The sequence below is a fragment of the Eschrichtius robustus genome, chromosome 5 (assembly GCF_028021215.1).
Source record: "Eschrichtius robustus isolate mEscRob2 chromosome 5, mEscRob2.pri, whole genome shotgun sequence".
NCBI classification, from domain to species: domain Eukaryota; kingdom Metazoa; phylum Chordata; class Mammalia; order Artiodactyla; family Eschrichtiidae; genus Eschrichtius; species Eschrichtius robustus.
Window position 1 is genome coordinate 60,701,253 of NC_090828.1, and position 13,771 is coordinate 60,715,023.

Here is a 13,771-nt window from a genome sequence, read left to right on the forward strand (position 1 = left end):
ATTTAAGGTAATTATCAATATCTATGTTTCTATTACCATTTTCTTAATTGTTTTGGGTTTATTATTGTAGTTCTTTTCCTTCTCTTGTGTTTTCTGCCTAGAGAAGTTCCTTTAGCATTTGTTGTAAAGCTGGTTTGCTGGTGCTGAACTCTCTCAGCTTTTGCTTGTCTGTAAAGGTTTTAATTTCTCCATCAAATCTGAATGAGATCCTTGCTGGGTAGAGTAATCTTGGTTGTAGGTTCTTCTCTTTCATCTCTTTAAATATGTCCTGCCACTCCCTTCTGGCTTGCAGAGTTTCTGCTGAAAGATCAGCTGTTAACCTTATGGGGATTCCCTTGTGTGTTACTTGTTTTTCCTTTGCTGCTTTTAATATTTGTTCTTTGTATTTAATTTTTGATAGTTTGATTAATATGTGTCTTGATGTGTTTCTCCTTGGATTTATCCTGTATGGGACTCTCTGTGCTTCCAGGACTTGATTAACTATTTCCTTTCCCATATTAGGGAAGTTTTCAACTATAATCTCTTCAAATATTTTCTCAGTCCCTTTCTTTTTCTCTTCTTCTTCTGGGACCCCTGTAATTCGAATGTTGGTGCGTTTAATATTGTCCCAGAGGTCTCTGAGACTGTCCACAGTTCTCTTCATTCTTTTTCTTTATTCTGCTCTGCAGTAGTTATTTCCACTATTTTATCTTGCAGGTCACTTATCCATTCTTTTGCCTCAGTTATTCTGCTATTGATCCCTTCTAGAATATTTTTAATTTCATTTATTGTGTTTTTCATCATTGCTTGGTTCCTCTTTAGTTCTTCTACGTCCTTGCTAAATGTTTCTTGCATTTTGTCTATTCTATTTCCAAGATTTTGGATCATCTTTACTATCATTATTCTGAATTCTTTTTCAGGTAGACTGCCTATTTCCTCTTCATTTGTTAGGTCTGGTGTGTTTTTATCTTGCTCCTTCATCTGTTGTGTGCTTTTCTGTCTTCTCATTTTGCCTATCTTACTGTGTTTGAGGTCTCCTTTTCGCAGGCTGCAGGTTCGTAGTTCCTGTTGTTTTTGGTGTCTGTCCCCAGTGGCTAAGTTTGGTTCAGTGGGTTGTGTAGGCTTCCTGGTGGAGGGCAGTAGTGCCTGTGTTCTGGTGGATGAGGCTGGATGTTGTCTTTCTGGTAGGCAGGTCGACATCTGGTGATGTGTTTTGGGGTGTCTGTGGCCTTATTATGATTTTAGGCAGCCTCTCTGCTAATGGATGGGGCTGTGTTCCTGTCTTGCTAGTTGTTTGGCATAGGGTGTCCAGCACTGTAGCTTGCTGGTTGTTGCGTGAAGCTGGGTCTTGGTGTTGAAATGGAGATCTCTGGGAGATTTTCGCCGTTTGGTATTATGTGGAGCTGGGAGGTCTCTTGTGGACCAGTGTCCTGAAGTTGGCTCTCCCACCTCAGAGGCACAGCCCTGATGCCTAGCTGGAGCACCAAGAGCCTTTCATCCACACGGCTCAGAATAAAAGGGAGAAAAAATAGAAAAAAAGAAAGAGGATAAAATAAAATAAAATAAAATAAAGCAAGATAAAGTAAAATAAAGTTATTAAAATAAAAAAGTAAAAAATAATTCTTAAGAAAAAAAAAAAACAATTTTTAAGTAGAAAAAAACAAAAAAACGGATGGTCAGAACCCTAGGACCAATGGTGAAAGCAAACCTATACAGACAAAATCTCACACAGAAGCATACACATACACACTCACAAAAAGAGGAAAAGGGGAAAAAATAATATATCTTGTTCCCAAAGTCCACCTCCTCAATTTGGGATGATTTGTTGTCTATTCAGGTATTCCATAGATGCAGGTACATCAAGTTGTTTGTCGAGCTTTAATCCTCTACTTCTGAGGCTGCTGGGAGAAATTTCCCTTTCTCTTCTTTGTTCGCACATCTCCCGGGGGTTCAGCTTTGGATTTGGACCCGCCTCTGCATGTAGGTCGCCTGAGGGCGTCTGTTCTTCACTCACACAGGACGGGGTTAAAGGAGCAGCTGCTTCCAGGGCTCTGGCTCACTCTGGCCGGGGGAGGGAGGGGTACGGATGCAGGACGAGCCTGCGGCGGCAGAGCCCGGCATGACGTTGCACCAGCCTGAGGTGCCGTGCATTTTCCCGGGAAAGTTGTCCCTCGATCACGGGAGCCTGGCAGTGGCAGGCTGCACAGCCTTCCGGGAGGGGCAGTGTGGAGAGTGACCTGTGCTTGCACACAGGCTTCTTGGTGGCGGCAGCAGCAGCCTTAGCGTCTCATGCCTGTCTCTGGGGTCCGCACTGATAGCCACGGCTCGCACCCGTCTCTGGAGCTCATTTAGGCGGCGCTCTGAATACCGTCTCCTCGTGCACCAGGAAACAAAGAGGCAAGAAAAAGTCTCTTGGCTGTTCGGCAGCTGCAGACCTTTTCCCGGACTCCCTCCCGGCTAGCTGTGGTGCGCTAACCCCTTCAGGCTGTGTTCACGCCGCCAACCCCAGTCCTCTCCCTGCAATCCAACCGAAGCCCGAGCCTCAGCTCCCAGCTCCTGCCCGACCCGGTGGGTGAACAGAGAAGCCTCGCGTGCTGGTGAGTGCTGGTCGGCACCGATCCTCTGTGCAGGAATCTCTCCGCTTTGCCCTCCGCACCCCTGTGGCTGCACTCTCCTCCGTGGCTCTGAAGCTTCCCCCCTCTGCCACCAGCAGTCTCTGCCCGCGAAGGGGCTTCCTAGTGTGTGGAAACCTTTCCTCCTTAACAGCTCCCTCCCACTGGTGCAGGTCCCGTCCCTATACTTTTATCTCTGTTTTTTCTTTTTTTTTTTTGCCCTACCCAGGTACGTGGGGAGTTTCTTGCCTTTTGTGAGGTCTGAGGTCTTCTGCCAGCGCTCAGTGGGTGTTCTGTAGGAGCTGTTCCGCATGTAGGTGTATTTCTGATGTATTTGTGGGGAGGAAGGTGATCTCGGCATCTTACTCTTCTGCCATCTCCTCTCTCTCCCTCTTTCATTTCCTATTTTGTTTATTTGGGTCCTCTCTCTTTTCTTCTTGATGATCCTTGCTACAGTTTTGTCAATTTTATTTATCTTTAAAAAAAAAAAAGAAAAAAAAGCTTAGTTTTTTTTTTTTTTAATTCTCTATTTTATTTCCCTCCGATCTTCATTTCCTTCCTTCTGTTGACTTTGGGTTTTGTTTGTTCTTCTTTTTCTAATCTTCTAGGTGGTAGTTTAGGTTGTTTGAGATTTTCCTTGTTTCCTGAGAAAAGCTTCTATTACTATGAATTTCCCATTTAGAACTGTTTTTGCTGCATCCCATAGGTTTTGTGAGGTTGTGTTTTCATTGTCATTTGTCTTGGTATTTTCTGATTTCCTCCTTGGTTTCATCATTGACCCACTGGTTTTTTTTTTTAGTAGCATGTTATTTAGTCTCTGTGTGTTCTTTTTTTTCCCCCATTTTTCTTTCTGTGGCTGATTTCTACTTTCATACCGTTGTGGTCAGAAAAAATGCTTGAAGTAATTTCTAGCCTCTTAAATTTGTTGAGGCTTGTTTTCTGACCTAGTATGTGGTCTATCCTAGAGATTGTTCCATGCGCATTAGAAAAGAATGTGTATTCTGTCTTTTGTTTTTGGATGTAGTGTCCTGTAGATATCAGTTAAGTGCAACTGGTCTAATGTGTCATTTAGGACCTTTCTTGCCTTATTGATTTTTCTGTCTGGAAGATCTGTCCATTGATGTTAGTGGGGTGTTAGTCTCCTACTATGTATTCCTGTCAGTTTCTTGCTTTGTGTCTGTTAGTATTTGTTTTATACATTTAGGTGCTTCTATATTGGGTTCATATATGTTGAGTGTAATATCCTCTTGTGTTGATCCCTTTATCATTATATAATGTCCTTCTTTGTCCTTATGGACTTTGTTTTAAAGTCTATTTTGTCTGATATGGGTATTGCTACCCTTGCTTTCTTGTCATTTCCCTTTGTGTGAAATATCTTTTTCCATCCCCTCACTTTCAATCTATGTGTTTTGTGCCCTGAAGTGAGTCTCTTGTAGGCAGCGTACTGAAAGGTCTTTTTTAATCTAATCAGCCACTCTGTCTTTTGATTGGAACATTAATTCATTGACATTTAAAGTAATTATTGATAGGTATTTACTTATTGCCATTTTAGATCTGATTTTCCAGTTGAGTTTTGTAGCTCTTTGTTCATTTCTTCTCTTCGTTTTTTCCTTCTGTGGTTTGATGGTTTTCTTTTCTAGTATGCTTGAGTTCCTTTCTTTTTAGTTTTTGTGAATCTATTGTATGTTTTTGATTTGTGGTTGCCCAGGTTTTATCTACTTGCTTTAGACTGATAGTCATATAAGTTCAAACACATTCCATAAAAGATCTTTCTTTTCTACTCCCCTGCCCCACACTTTGTGAATCTGATGTAAAATAGGACATCTTCATGTTTATCCTTTTGCTGTTAATTGTAGTTATCACTTTTACAAAATTTGATTGTTTTGTAGTCTGTGTACTGGTTTACTTAAGTGACCTTTGATCCTTTGATATATTTACCTTTCCTATTGTGATTTTTCCTTTCCTATAGATTCTTACTTTTGTATTTAGAGAAGACCTTTCAAGATTTCTTTCAGGGTAGATTTGGTATTGCTGTATTCTTAGTTTTTGCTTGTCTGAGAAATTCTTTTTCTCATTTTACTCTAAATGAAAATCTTGCTGGGTAGGGTATACTAGGTTGTAGGTTTTTCCCTTTCAGGACTTTGAATATATCATGCCACTCCCTTCTGCCCTACAAAGTTTTGGCAAGGAAATAAGCTGATAGCCTTATGGGGGGTTCTCTTGTAACTGACTTTGTTTTTCTCTTGCTGCCTTTAGAATCCTCTTTCATCTTTAACTTTTGCCATTGTAATTATGGTATGTCTTGGTGTAGGTCTGCTTGGGTTCATCTTGTTTGGGACCATCTGTGCTTCCTGTACCTGGATATCTGTTTCCTTCTTTATGGCTGAAAACTTCCCAAACTTAATTTCTTCAAATACATTTTTGATCCCCTCCTCTCTAACTTCTCCTTCTGGAACCCCTATTATGTGTAGATTGGCATGCTTTATATTATCCCATAGATCTTGTCTGTTGCTTTCATTTTTTTTTTCCCATTGGTCTTTCTGTCTGCTGTTCTGATGGGGTGATTTCCATTATTTTATCTTCCAGATCACTTATTCATCCTTCTGTGTTATTTAGTCTGCTATTCATTGCTTCTAGATTGGTTATCTTGGTGATTGAATTGTCTAATTTTGATTGGTTCCTCTTTAGAGTTTCTAGTTCCATGTTACAGTGATCTGCGTTTCTATCAATACTCTTTCTTAATTCCTTCAACATTTTTATTACCTCCTTTTTGAACTCAGGGTCTAGTAGACTGCAGTCTGTTTCATTAATTCTTTCAGGGGATTTCTCCTGTTCTTTTAATTGGGAGTAGTTGCTCTGCTTTTTCATTTACTTAACTGTTTCTCCTAAAATCATAGAGACAGAGAAAGTTATCTACTGTGGTCTTGAAGGGGTGTTTTTATGTGGGAACATCCCTGTGTAAGACTGTGAGTCCAATATTTTTGGTGCAAGGGCTGTTTTTGGTATGGAGGCCAGTCACTTATTTCCTTAAGAGAGTGCTGGCCATTATTCCCTTGATAGTGGGTGTGATTGGTGTTGTGGTGTCCAGAGCCTTCACTGGATGCTGGGCGGGGCCTCCTCTTTGCTCTGTGGCCGTCATATCCCTGTCAGGGGTGGGGTTTGCTGCCTGGTTGTTGGAGTAGAAGCCTTGAGGGTCAGGTTTGATAAGGCTTCATCGCCCTTAAGTGTGTGCTGTGTCTCAAAGGAGGTGATTGCTGAAGCAAGTGAGGCCCCTGTGGTCACAGCAAACCTATGTGCTGCCCATGCAGGTATGTTCAGTTCTGCCCGGAAGCAGCCCAAGGTCACGTCGCTTTCTCCGTTACGTTCATCCCAGACCTAGTGCTAGGCTGTAGTGTGGGGTGGGCTGGTGCTGTGGCTGCAGGAATGGAGGTGGTTGTGCTGCCGCCTGGGACTTGGGCTGCCTCCACGACAGGCCTCTCCCAGGACCTGTCTGCCCCAGATCTGGCCCCAGGTTACAGTGTGGGGTGGGTGGAACTGGCGAGCTCCCACTGGGAAACAAACGGCTGTGTATTCCTCCCCAGGGACTGTCTGCACAGAGAGATGCATCTCTGTGGCACCACTCTGTGTGTGTGCTGGCAGTGGGTTCCGATGCTGGACCTGTGCCCAGCTGTTCACATGCTGACAATGAGCTCTGAGATTTGGCCTAGACCACAGCCCAGGCCCTCCAGGCTGTCTCCATGCAGGTAGAGTCCTATCCCAGGGCCTATCTGCCTGAGATTCAGCATCTTCCCACTGTGCGTTCTAGCAGCCCTGCTCTGCACGCCTTTGGGACTGGGAAGGGCAGTAGGTGGCAGCTGTCAGCACTGGTCTCCCTCCACCCTGATTGCTAGGCAAGTCAGCATGCACACACTCCCTGCAATCAGAGTCCAGGCCACTCCAGCCTCTCCCAGCAGACCTCCCAGCAGGCAAGGGGGCTCCCCAGAGAGCGAGCCTGCCCCTGTGGACCTTTCCTCCTTCACAGATCCCTCCCAGGGGTGCTGGCCCCATCCTGATGCCCTTTTTATTTTGTTTATGTGTTTCGTCCTACCCAATTACATGGAAAATCTTTTCTGCAGCTTTGGCTGTTTAAGAGATCTTCTGCCAGTTTCCAGTTGGCTTTATGTGAGAATTGTTCCACATGCAGGTGTATTTTTGATGTGTTTATGGCAGTAGGTGAGCTCCACATCCTCCTACTCCACCATCTTGATCCTCCCTCCCCCAAATGGTTTTATATCTATAATAATATAGAATTTTATGGCCACCCAATTTTATGGTCATCTCATGTCATAAATTTGAAAAAGCTGGCAATCTTGTCTCTCGCTATTAAAAGCCTATGGTTAATGACTGCTGAAGAAACGTGAAGAGTGGGTAGTATATGCCTAATTATTTCCAAACGTGTAAACAGAAAAGGTGCAGTAATTTAAGAATGCCAGGACTAAGCAAACCAGCAGTACGTTCTTTTTTGACATACATAAAATACTTCACGCCACATTTTTTCAAGTGTATTCAGTTTGACTGTAAGAATATTTAATTTTGGGGGCCAGAAGTTAATCCTATACAGTATTTGCAAACCAACTTAACCCTGATTACTCATCTGTTTAAAACGTCACATTTATGGCACAGCAATTGAAGATGCAAACTGAAATTGGTTGTTTTTTTTTTTTTTTTTTTGGCTTCCTCTCTGATTGGCTGTTCACAAGGCCACAAAGGGACCCTAACACGAGTAGTCTGTTTCCCTGGTTCTTTACCTATGCAGTCCTTTTATGGAACTTGTTGGCTTTAATAATGAAGGGAAGATTGATGGTCATATCCCATTGATCAGGAACAGGACAGGAACCTATTTTTGACTAGAGGAGTTTAATTTTGACTTTCGGCTGGTACAAGCAGAGAGTAATGCTGGTTAAATTAAGATTTTTCCTATATTACTTACATTGTGAAAAGTTATTCAAAGAGTATACTAACAAACATAACCTCTTGAAAATCACATGAGAAGATGTTCATTTATGCAGTCAGTCAGTCATCTGTGGATGTTTGGATAATGAAAATCTAGCATAACTGAAATCATACAAACCACTGCCTGCTTTCGCAATTAGAATGTACACGTTGGAAATCTCAACACTTCCTCTACCAAGCATAGTGAGGTGCACTGTGAGCCACCTAGCTTCGACTTTTTGAATGTTTACAGAAAGCTGACCCTTGATGATGAAAGAGACCTTTATTTTAAAAAACAATTATATTTTTAAAAACCTAAATTGGGTCAATTTATTTTCAGAATAAGAGTTGATCCATGTTTTCAGTTCATTGCCATACACAAAACATTTTATAAAATAATAGGGTAGACTTGCCACTTCAACATCTTCATGTAAAAACTTCACAGTGCAAGAAAGTGATTACCATTAAGTATGAAGACATCTAAAGCCAGCTAGTATTTTAAGTACAGGGCAGAATACTTTTTGTGATTCTTCCTAAAAAAATGTTGGCATATTCATTAAATGCCCAGGTTACAAAAATCACTTAGTATCCATTTCTTATCTTTCAGTATATTTTTAAAATCTACATGGCATCATATTAAATGCTGGTGGGGAAAAATAGTGTAAGAATCTAAAAACTTTTCAGGTAGCACAATAATTTAAAACCAACTAGGAGAAAGCATTCCCCCAAATATTTTTGTATGTAACTTTGTGTCCCTTACCACAGTAACGAAGTAAAAAAGCCATTACACCTTAAAAAGAAGCTAAAGGAAAAGATTTCACTCTTCCTTTGAAAACACAATTTCTTAGCTCTTAAGAGAGAAACTTCAATTTTGTGTGTGTGTGTGTGTGTGTGTGTGTGTGTGGATCTTAAGTAAAAATATCAAATTTATGTCAGTTGTACAAATGTCTCATTTAGGAAAGAAAGTGAATACTTTGAGTCAAAGGCTTTGAAACTATTTCATCATTACAAGAAAAGTGTAATTTTAAGCTAAAAAAACTGTGACACATTGAACTAATATAAATCATCCACTAGCATATCCTATTGTTTATCATAAAATCCATAATTAAGGAGTAATAGGTAAAAGATCTTTTTCCAACATTTGGTCACATCAGCTAATCAGCCCTGGGCAAACCCCACACACCCCGAGTTTCAGGATCCTCATCTCTTATGTGAGAGTCCTGGGCTAACGGCCCTTTAACATCCCTTCCAATTTACAAATTTGTATAGCACTGTTAAGCTTACATAATCCTTTTGAGAATGAGGTGTTTCAACTCAATGTATTTACCAGATAAAGTTCCCCATTTAAGTGGTAAAGCTGTTCTTTAAACATTTAAAATCTTACTTTAAAATTTATTTTCAGTGTACTTCCCTGTCACCTTAAAAGATGAGGTAAGACTAACAACTCAGTCTCCTGACTTTCATGGTCTCTTAGACCAGGCGCCTGACAGTGATCAGCAGATACAGCTTGAGCCCTCACTCCAATTCTGGGCAGCTTTGGGCTATACTCTTGAGTCTCAAAAACGAAGATGATACCACCTGTTTGGTATCTCTGTCTTAAAGCCCAACAGAGTTATCATAACATACTGAATATACCAAAAATTTGTATACTACAAATTAACATTCGAATGCAAACATTCGAATGTGATAAGCCCAAGGTGACTTTTTCCTGATAAAGTATAGATATTTTTCATAACATGTTTTTGGTCAGTACCTGTGCATTTATGGTTCTAATCCTTTGGTTACCTGACTCTTCTGTAGCCAACTTGTCTCTTGCTTCCAATTATGCTTCTAATTGCACCAGTTTGTTCCTAGAGTCTAGAAGCCTGACCTTTCAATAGGTGAAAACCAAAATCTAAAGATCTGTTATGTTAGCAAATGTGGTATCATCATTACTCATTTTAAAAGCGTGGCTTCCTAACTAGGTGAGGCATCAGACTCATCTAGGAAGTGTTATAAAAATTGAGATTCCTGGGCTCCAGCCGCAGAGTCTGATTCTGTATGTCTGGAGTAGGACTCAGAAAAAGTTTCTCAAACGCTCCCCCAGGTAATCTCAACAATTGTTAGTACAGTTTTTGGGACTCACTGTTCTGCCCTCAATTTCTTAAATTCAATTTAGAATTTTAGCAGCTGTTAGGTTTTAGTATAAAAATTTCCCATTGCATTAATCATAAGCACATTCAAAGTAGATTGCCCATGATCTTGGCTTAGTTTCATAGGAAATCAATCGTTACAATCCTTTGCAATAAAATTAAAACACGATAAATTAACTTCAGAGTGAAGACAATGCATGTAGATGCTGAAAGGTGGCTGGTTCTACACTTAACAGGGCAACTGTTTACTGCTTTAATTGTAGTCAGTCATGTAAATCTGTAGATCATCTTTATTACATCTGTCATTACTAAATAAAGGCTGGCAGAACTCCTCTAAAACAGAAAGATGGCTAACTGGCTAATCGATATTAAGGAAATGTTTCTAGCAGACATAAAAGTATTTCTTGAAAAACTACACAGCTTCCTGTAGAAACCTAAAGACTTCTATGCTTCTGAAGTCTACCGTAAAGAGAAAGTTGACCAGAACTACAGTTGTTTAAAAATACGTTCAATTAACTGTGAAAATTTAAGTGTAAAATAGGTACAACTTCATCCTTTAGGAGATTTAACGGGCATAAATGGAATTTAACTTACCACTTATTCTATCTACCCAAATAGTTAACTGTGAAAACGACACAAGAAGTATTTGGTATAATGTAGTTCTGAACACCATCCCTTCCAAATTTAATAAAAAACCACATCTGGATTTTCCAGGGGTCCCAAGTGTGTCTAGGCACTGCGGAATGTCGTCATGTCTTTTGGTTCTCTGCTGGGAACACACCAGTCGTCAGCCTCGTGGTTGGTGTTGTAATGCTTCCAGGCAGCTTTGTTATACACCGGGAGTCTTTCTATTGATTCTGTTGACAGAGCCTGAAAGTCAAAGCAGGACCTAAATCAGGCATTTTTTTAGAATGCATTATTTGAGAAAATCTACAATGGCAAAAAGGTTACTACAAATTAAACAATACTTTATTGGATTTGTATTTTATCAAACATAAGGCCATCTACATACATTTTAAAATAGAGCACATATTTGAAACGTGTTATTTACTAAGCCTATGGCAACTGCTTGATGTGCATGTTGAGTTTATTGCTTGCGGTAATTCTCCAGCCAGCCTGGGAACTGCTGGATTGAAGTTTTACACACGTGTGATAGACATTCTTATAAAACATGATGAACAGAAGTTGGTTAACTGAAAAAGTCAGTTAAGTGTAAAAGCATAAAAATTCACATATGTACCTTAACATATGTAATCGTACAGTCATGAAATCTGGGTTTGATCCTGTGTCTTCTCCTACATTAAAGTCACTAATTTTAGTTACAGCATACATGATTTCTGCATCATGCATAGCTGACCCTCTGTATCACCCCCCCCACCCCGCATGCATACCAAAGTCTGCCCACGCTCAAGTCGCTTATATAAAATGCTGTAGTATCTGTGTATCATCTTTACATAACCTCCTGTATACTTTAAATCATCTCTAGATTAATTATAATAGCTAATACAACGTAAATGCTATACAAATACGATGTAGATATTACGTAAATAGTTGCTGATGTGCAGCAAATTCAAGTTCTGCTTTTTGCAACTTTCTGGAATTTCTTTTTTCTTCAAATATTTTTGATTCGTGTTCGGATCTATGGATATGGAACCCGGGGATACAGAGGGCTGATTGTAATTTCATGTTTCCAACATATTATCACAATTAATTCACCGTTCTATTTCAGCTTCCCGTGTATCATTGAGATAAACTATGTTCCTCATTATCTTCAAATTAGGATATTTTGGTAGGATTTCAACCTTAAGCCACAGGTATTCCCCAAGATGTAGAAAATATTGAACTGGAAGTCTCATTCCAATAATAGTAAGGAAGGACCTTAATTATTCTACAAGACTTCATGTATTCTATTTTTTTCCAAAATGGAGCTAGAAACCTTTCACCTATACATCATATTCTCTTTATGCTGGAACTCCTTGATCTACAGACTCAAACAAAAATGTTACATTTGATGATAAAAAGGGCATCATGAAGGCAATGTTTTTTAAGTTCCTCACAATTGAGATGGTTTAAAAAAAGAAAATTATCTTGAAAGAACTTAACCTTTTCAGACAAATTTTACTTTTTCAAATGTAAAGTCTTCAGCATTTCCTATAAAATAGGTGCCATCTAGTGGCCAGAACAAGAAACTAGCGTCGCTAAAAAATTAGGTACCAACAGCCCATTGCTGAACTAATCCAGTGTTTTCTATCCCTGTAATTTATACTGATTTGTCAGATAAACACATGGAACAACCCAGGCAAGTCTGTTTCTCCCAGGTGAGCTATATGCTTACCAAGGGTCACCTGTAATTGTTCCTAAATCTGTTAATATACTTAAATCTGTCATTGTAATTTAATCTAAGTATTGCTTTTAACAAAGCACAAAAAATGGGCGAGGGGGAGTTCTTTGAAAACTAAGATGAATGTTTCATAAAGACTCATGAAGGAAAGCCACATAAAAATTGCTGTCAAATCAGAAGACAACTGTAAGGAACTGCATAATAATCAACAAGGATTACGTACTTGGCTGTTTCTTTGATTAAAGAAACCAAAACAATGTATTGTAAGTATAGCTTCTGCAAGAAAGACAATTGAAACTTCAATCTGCAGACCCATATGCAAATGAAAGGCCTCAGCAAGTACATCAAAAGGCTGGTGAATCAATGTCAATTCATGTGTCTTATCTTCCAAATTTAATTTTAACATAAGTTTTTGACTCCCTACTTTAACCCAGTTTTTTTTCTATTAACAAAGTCCTGATCATTATAGATGAGCATTTCTTACCCATAGTCAAAGAGATCATTTGTCAAAACAGATGAGATCCTTGTTATAAAAACATTTTTACATTTTAATAGCACGAGGTAGAAGAAAATTTCATTACAGTTAAATACTGGCATCTTATAATCAAAGACGTATCATTAAGTCCAGAAGACTATGGTCATTACCTTAATGTAGATAACGGCATCTGTCCCATAGCCCTCTAGGGAATACAGCTTTAGGTCTCCTTGGAAGTACTGTGCATAAAGGCGTGATATGGGCAATCCGTAACCAAAACCAGCCTGTTTGATGAGAAAAATGAAATTCTATTCGGAAAGCCACACACTGAAATACTTCTCTAATTAAAATAAATGTTATTGGAGTATCCCAGGGCTATCAGAGCCCGCATCTATAAGATCAGTTAATAGTTAAGTATTAAAAATGACCAAGCTGCAGCCCAGTTGAGTACTGCATTAGACGGCTTCCCTTTGGTCATTTAAAATTCCTCCTTCTTCTTATTTGTATAAAACGACCGTGGGGGTCTAGAAGCAGCACGTTTCTCTTCTTTATTGCCCTGTTCCAGAGCATCCCAATACTGCTTTCGGTGATACTACATAAAACATGTTCCCTCTCAGGAGCAAGAGCAGAAAAAGCCTGGTGGCAGCCTAACAGATACATCTCATGGCTTCACACCATGAATTGCAGCCCGTGTTCTGAACCTGAAGAGATCCCTAATAGTTCTCTTTTACTTCTCACTGACAGGTCACTTCCCCTGCTTAAAAATCTTTGAAGCACCCCAAAACCCACCCCACCCACATCATCCCAACCCACTGCCTAAAAATCCAAGCTTCTAAAAAAGAGCTTTCAAGACTGTAAGATCAGGTCTGTGCCACCCACTTTCCAGTCCAGCTGAAGTAAATCTCTGTTCCTAAGTTCCTCAAACAGATCATGTTATTTTTCACATCTGTGTCTGTTCATTCTGTTCCCAGTATCTGGAATGGCCTTCTTTACCTGGATAAATCCTACCAATTCTTTAATACAAAGAAGAACATTTGGATAAATGTAAAAAAGGGTTTTATCACCAACTCAGATGTTCAATGACATTCCATATAGTACTTCAGTAAAGAGTGTATGTGGATTCAGGAATCAGTGCTATTAACAGATCCAGGCTCTGGCCTTATCCACCTCTATCATTTATTACTTGATTTTTTTTTTAGACCAGAGTTTCTGTTTACCCCTCCAAATCAACTATCCATTCTCCACATTTCTCCTCGCCCTG

At 39.7% G+C, this 13,771-nt stretch overlaps 1 protein-coding gene across 1 annotated transcript in view; it reads right to left on the reverse strand.

The window, feature by feature from the left end:
- Window positions 1–7,470: 7,470 nt before the first annotated feature.
- The window catches only part of PDK1 (pyruvate dehydrogenase kinase 1), a 45,707-nt gene continuing 39,406 nt past the window's right edge, over window positions 7,471–13,771 (reverse strand). The window contains exons 10-11 of the mRNA XM_068544911.1: window positions 12,681–12,794; window positions 7,471–10,564 (exon numbers count right to left, since the gene is read on the reverse strand). Coding sequence (XP_068401012.1) covers window positions 10,424–10,564; window positions 12,681–12,794 — 255 coding nt within the window. The 3' untranslated portion in view covers window positions 7,471–10,423. The remainder of the gene's footprint in view (window positions 10,565–12,680; window positions 12,795–13,771) is intronic.